This window comes from Drosophila elegans, unplaced genomic scaffold (genome assembly GCF_018152505.1).
Source record: "Drosophila elegans isolate 14027-0461.03 unplaced genomic scaffold, ASM1815250v1 contig_149, whole genome shotgun sequence".
In the NCBI taxonomy this organism is placed as follows: Eukaryota; Metazoa; Arthropoda; class Insecta; order Diptera; family Drosophilidae; genus Drosophila; species Drosophila elegans.
The window spans coordinates 7,146,633-7,152,873 of record NW_024545513.1 but is presented as its reverse complement, the minus strand read 5'-3'; the positions used below and the strand labels follow the sequence as shown (position 1 = coordinate 7,152,873).

General features: G+C 43.1%; 1 protein-coding gene across 5 annotated transcripts; it reads left to right on the top strand.

The window, feature by feature from the left end:
- The first annotated feature begins 473 nt into the window (after window positions 1–473).
- LOC108142776 (nucleolar and coiled-body phosphoprotein 1) lies at window positions 474–6,096 on the top strand. Of its 5 annotated transcripts, none has more exons than XR_005977968.1 (5): window positions 474–864; window positions 960–2,384; window positions 2,437–2,481; window positions 2,534–2,803; window positions 2,864–2,978. XR_005977968.1 is itself a non-coding variant. In XM_017266819.2 (5 exons), exons 1-4 carry the CDS (start codon window positions 750–752, stop codon window positions 4,489–4,491), a joined length of 2,901 nt encoding a protein of 966 aa, XP_017122308.1. In that variant the 5' UTR covers window positions 474–749; the 3' UTR covers window positions 4,492–4,519; window positions 5,491–5,550. The 5 variants fall into 5 exon arrangements, 4 of the variants coding, with proteins under 4 accessions (XP_017122308.1, XP_017122307.1, XP_041566672.1 ...); XM_017266819.2 differs by lacking the exons at window positions 2,437–2,481; window positions 2,534–2,803; window positions 2,864–2,978 and adding exons at window positions 3,061–4,410; window positions 4,481–4,519; window positions 5,491–5,550; XM_017266818.2 differs by lacking the exons at window positions 2,437–2,481; window positions 2,534–2,803; window positions 2,864–2,978 and adding exons at window positions 3,061–4,410; window positions 5,491–6,096.
- Window positions 6,097–6,241: the final 145 nt, after the last annotated feature.

The window sequence follows — 6,241 nt, the reverse complement described above, 5'->3', positions numbered from 1 at the left end:
CAGCTAAGAGTTAATTACAAAACACAGCCTTTTGGGTTAACATTTTTAGGCCCTTTCTGCCCTCAATGGCCAAATTGTTATAACTGTGTATGAATAAGAATTATCCAATTGGAAATTGGAAAACTGCAAGCTGTTCAATAGACCGCGTTCCGGAGTAGTAAATGGACATTTTTGAATGTATTACATTAGAAAAAAATTACAAATAAATGTTGAAAACAATTACTTTGTAAAATAAATTTTCCGAAAAAATAAGAGTCAGTTCAGTATGCTTGCAACAACAACAACATCATGTTGGTCCTACAAATAAGAAACAAACATTCTTACTGATTTCAAAAAGAAATCCCATCTCCTTCATTCATCCTTCTTTTGAATTGTTTTGCAATTCCTCCAAATTTTAAGGTTACCTTTGGCAGAGCAAATTAAAACCGAAAAAAACACCCATCTCTGTAATGCATTTGCTCTAGTATTTATGCGTTATCTCCGGCACGGTCACACCGGTGATAGCGTCTTTAAATGTTGTAAAAATCAAGCGATTTTTAGCTGAACGAAAACGCGATTTTCGAGCGCATCCAGGTAATTAGGAAGACGAACTGGGTGCTCGTGCCGAGCCAGGAATTGTCCGAATCGAAAGGTCGCCACTAACTGGTCCAAATAAAGGCGATTAGGCCAAATAAACCGTGTGGCAAACGTGCGTTCCTTTCGTTTTCTCCTTTTCGTGGGAAATTCGCAACGGGCGGCATTCCGCGAAAATGGACATATTTGATATGGTAAAAGCGGCGCCGCCGCCGCAAACAATAAATCCGGTGGAGCGAAAGATATCCACCCCGTCGCCGATACCGCCCGATTCGCCGCTGGACTCAATAGGTACAATTACCACCGCCTTTCCGCCAGCAAAATAAGTGCTTCTCAAAGAAATAACCATCTTCCCTCCTTTTTGGATTGTTTTTTACTTTTTACAGACCTCCTGGACGGTGGAATTCTATCGAACGAGGATGATTTGGACAAGGAGGCGGATCTGGACGAGTCACCTTTTCAAATACCCAGACGAGAGTCCAGTGACAACCTACATCATAACTCAGACGAATCGTTTTTCAAAATGCCAAAAAGGATGAAGAAAAATGATGAAATCGAGGAAATGGACGAAGCTGTGCAGATGGTAAGCCAATTCAAAGATGAGAAGGAGGCTGGCACAGCGTCGACGAAACCTAAGAAAGGCGTGGAACTGGACAAGGCTAAAAAACCGGGTCCTCCTCTAAAACCGCACAAGAAAAGGACAGCCGAGCCCGAGTTGCAGAAGAAGGCTGACGACGACGAGGAGGATGAGGAGTCGGAGGACCACCAACTGACCACCATGCCCACCAAGACCAAGGCGCAGCAGAAGATGTTCACCGATCAGCCGCTGGCCAAGCCAAATTTCGATAAGGAGTGCGTGGTGCGAGTGCGTCGTCTCAAACAGCAGGAAATCGACTCGGCCCTTGAATCCGTGGCCAATTCACCCTTTGCCGATGTGGTCGACGCTCCCCAGAGAAGCCGGGGGCGTGGCAGGCCCAAGAAGAACACCCAATTGTCGCCCAAGGTTCAGAAGTCGCTGCCCAAGGGTCAGAAGTCGTCGCCCAAGGGTCAGAAGTCATCGCCCAAGCCTACGTGCAAGCCCAATTTCCACATCAAAGTTCCTCTGCAGAATGGCGCCAAGAAGCGGGCCTCGCAGCATTTGGCGCGCACTCACACACCGCCGCCCAGTTTGGTCAGGCGCCAGATGAAGAAACAGACACCGGTCCCCCAGGTGCCCAAAGCCAGACCAAAACCCAAACCGAAGCCCAAGTCAAAGACCAAGCCGATTCGCGGATGCCATGCCAGTCAGGCTTTGATCGAGCGCTTTGGAGTGCGCTTCTTTAACAGCGTGGTGAGGGTCAAGAGGCTCCACTGGCCAACGAGTGGCCACAAGGGGCTCGCCTGCGGTGCGCGGCTCATTGGCGGGGCCAAGAAGGGCCGCCCCCCGAAGGCCAACAAGTCGGTGTCCTTCAGTGAGGCCGTGGAAATCCTGGGCAGCAGCGAGGGCAGCTCGCGTCGGGCGACATTCGGCTCGATCTCATCGAAATCGCCCAAGCCGACACGCCTGCAGCGGGTGGATGCCACCGGGAATGTGCTGGAGGATATAGCTCTGACCTCCACACCGCTTCTACCTCCGATCGCCACCGGCTCCTCGGCATCTGCTCCCGGAGGACTGCGCGGCAAGGGCAAGCGCCGCTCCTGCAACGGTTCGCCATTGCCGATGGCCAAACGTCTCAAGCGATCGCACCAGCGTCTGCCGCTCTCCAGTTTGGCCAGCCTGCGCCTGGACGATGGGCCCAATGCTGGCGAGGATGAGGACGAGGAGTACATAGGTAGGTAGACGCAATAGTCAGGCTGACGACAGATTAAATGGTCCTTATCCAGGGTTCAAGTTTAGTTCGATGCCCAAAAAGGACGAGTGGTTCAAGGGTAGGTAGACGCAATAGTCAGATTGATAACAGATTAAATAGTCCTTATCTAGGGGTCAAGACTAGATCGATGACCAAAAAACATGATTGGTAGTCATGAATATCTAATCATTTATATTTTTTATGTACACTCATTTGTTCCATATCATGTCGGCAATCAAAGTCGACATCGAATAACCATTTTATCGACTGCACGCACATGATTGGTCTGTTTCTTAAACCATTTTATAGAAGCAATCTTTGAAGTTAAAACCAAGACGATTATAATAAATTCGAAGTGGGATCAAGAAAAGAATCATTTATTAATACCACATGACTAAGAAGTAAGAAATATCTTGTGTGTTTGCTGCTATACGATTATAATTAATACAAAGTGGGCTTAGGAAAAGACTCATTTATAAATATCACATGACTAAGAAGTAAGAATAATACAATGTGGGATCAAGAAAAAAAAACAATTTATTAATATCACATGAATGAGAAGTAAGAAATAATGTTTTCAGGTGTGTTGTGCGTTCTGCTAAATACAAAATCAAAGCAAAGCTAAAACTAATGCAATCTTCTCTGTTTTCACGGCCAGTGCCCAACGAACTGCCAGGCATTCAGCGACCTGGAACGCCTCCGCCCAAGAAAAAAAGGATAACGTTCACCACGACCATCAGCGACGATGAGGACGAAAAGCCGTTTGTAAAAAAGCAAAAGGATATCCCCAAAAAGCCACCAAAACCCCTCAAAGAGAGCTTCAACAAAAAGCCTGATAAATCGCTTAAGGAAAAGGAGAAGGCCGACAAAACGCTTAAAGAAAAGGAGAGAACAAAGGAAATGTCAAATGAGATTGTAAAGGAAGAGCTTTCCATAGTCACAGCGGAAGTTGTCGATGCCGCCACCAATAAAGTGGAAGTCAAAGCCGCCAGCGAGGAGGAAAACAAGCCAGTGGTGGAGGAAATTCAGTCACAAACGGAAGAGAACGACATAGACGCTGTTGAAACAAATGAAGTAGAAAGAGACGGAGAGGCACCAGCACCAGATGCAACAGAGGAAAATACAGACTTAAGTGGCGAACCTGGGGAAAATGTTGAAGACCAGCCGGTGGGAAATGCAGAAGACAAGTCAGGGGAAACAGTAGAAGAAACGGAAGAAAAGGCCGAGCAGGTAGTCTCAGCTGAAAATTTGGATGAGGAAACTGCAGTGGAAACTTCTGAAGACCTCAATGCAAGCGCCCAAAAACCCGCAGAACAAGAAGAACAAATGGAGGAAGTGGGGAAGGCGGAGGAAGACGGTAGGGAATTTTCAACTCCCCCACCACAGCTTCCGTCCACCAACACCACAACCAACACCACCACAATCAACACCACAACCAATACCACCACCAACACCAAAACCAACACCACAATCAACAACACAATCAACACCACAACCAACACCACCACAACCAACACCACCACCACCAACACCACAACCAATACCACCACAACCACCACCACTGAAGACAACCAGGATGATGTGCTGGAGATCCAGACGTCCCTGGACGATGTCCGTCAGTTGCACACGCCCTTATCCCGCCAGAGTACGCCCAAGCAGCGCAGCCGCCTCGATTCGGGGGATTCCGACTGCAGCTTTAAGTCCGCCAGCGATCACGGTAAGCCACAAGCAGCTGCTGGAGCTGCTCCTGCCGAAGAGGAGGAGGAGGAGGCCAAGCCAGCAGCGGTATCCGTCGGAGCAGAGGAAGAACAACCAGCGGATGCGATCGTCGCCGACGACGCCCTCGATCCCGGCGAACTGCCCGCGGAGCTGATGACGACCCCGCCATCGGCGACCAGGACAGTGAATGGCAGCAACCCCACCAGCGGATCCAGCATATCGACGCCCTTCTACTCGCCCATCGAGCCCATGCCCACACTGGATGACGAGGTCCTGGGCCAGCTAGTTGGTGAGTGGCCGACGAACTCCCCCTCGATCCACTGAACACGCAACCAATAATATCATATTTATTTTTGTAGATTACAATTAGAGAGGGGCTATGTTTTCAAGCCACCTAAGTACGTTTATTATCTGGTTTTTAATCGCGTTCCGTTTGCGTTGCATATCATTAAGTTCCCCTTGGCTTGCAACCAACCCCCCCCATTTTTAAGCCATAAATACGCTTGTTCATAGGCATCACAATTATCCACACATTTCCATTCCGTTTCCATCAGAACAACTACTTTATTGGCAATTGTGTTTACCTTCTGTCAAACTAGGTATCACAATTAAGTGTTATTAAGACTTGTCGCTATGTCATAAAGCTGTAGTGGAAAATATAGATTTTTTTGTAAAGAACGAATTTACATTTTTGAAGTACATATATATGCATTTCAATAAAAGATAATAGTTTAAATTACTTTAAACGATTGGTTTACAAACCAAACATTTTTTTCATGATTTACAATTTATACAAATAAAAACATTTTTTTTCTTTCCCAACATTCATAACGTTTTACTCTTTAACTTTAAGTAATAATTTTATTTAAATATTTTGTTTGGAAAAAATGCTTATATTATTCAATACATTTCAAAACAAATACAGATTTAAAATTTTTTGGTAATTTGTAATTATAGTACTCTTTTCGAAAAAGTGTATGAAAGATTGGTTAATAAATAAAAAACTTCATTCTTGCTTACAATGTATATAAAAATCAGTAAAATAAATAGCAATACTCCTTTAAAAATAAAACTCTAAAATAACCTATTTTGGGTCCCTGTTAGAAGTCTACTATGTAAAAGTAGCTTTTTATGCGCTCTTTTTTAATTTAAACATATTTAAAGAATATTAAATTTTGCATTAAAACAAACATTCCTTCTTTTAATAAAAAAAATTAAACTGTGAAATACCATCTGTTTAGTTGTTTTGGCATTTGTTTGTTTTATAACAACATCCTCAGAAATAATCACTTGTATCCTATTCCTTACTTACATTATAATAATGTGGAAATGCCTTTCACTAATTAAATTTTGTGCTTCTGCTTTTTAGAGCCCGACTTCCAGCTGAACTCCAGCCGCCATGCCATCTCCAGGGGCACGTTGGACGACATAATGACTGCGTTAGAATCCTAGGAAGCTGGCAAATTGCACAACAAAGTACTCACAGAAGCATTCACACACTCACAATAGCAATCACACACAAAAGCGACTAAGTTTGAGCTTAGTCTGGATTTTTAATAACATCCCTATTAAGATCAACAAATAGTCGTATTGATATTTTTAAAAACACTTTCATTTTTATGATGGGTACCAAAAGTGGCATATATTTAGGGTACATTTTTGTAAAAGAATGTAAATGGTGCAAATTTAAATAATTTGCACATAAATAAGTTGCTGATCTAGTCAGCTTACAGGACTTGAACCGATGGATCCACACAAACTCACTCACTCAATTTGCAATTTTGCGCAAAACAGTGGAAATAAATGAATTAGTAAGGGAAATTAAAACAAAATATGAGATTTAATATCTAATGTTTAAGTTGCTTAAACAGATCGTTATGTTAGTTTTACAAAAAAAAAGAAACGAAGACGCAATGTTCGTTTGTTCAAACTCTAACATTTTTTTTTTTAATTGAAAACTAATAAGTTTAAAAACAATTATGCATTCGTGCATATATAAATATATATTTATATATATAAGTATGGATCAAATTAAATTAATTGTAAATTCAATGTATTAATGAACAAAATAATATGTATGTATGTATAAAGAAAAGGAAAACAAAAAGAACCAATACATA

Excerpts from the sequence above, each read along its gene's own strand:
- LOC108142776 (XM_017266818.2), top strand. The coding sequence starts at position 750 with ATGGACATATTTGATATGGTAAAAGCGGCGCCGCCGCCGCAAACAATA. Across the intron at positions 865-959 it reads TTCGCCGCTGGACTCAATAG|ACCTCCTGGACGGTGGAATT; the intron begins GTACAATTACCA and ends TACTTTTTACAG. Across the intron at positions 4,411-5,490 it reads GGTCCTGGGCCAGCTAGTTG|AGCCCGACTTCCAGCTGAAC; the intron begins GTGAGTGGCCGA and ends TCTGCTTTTTAG.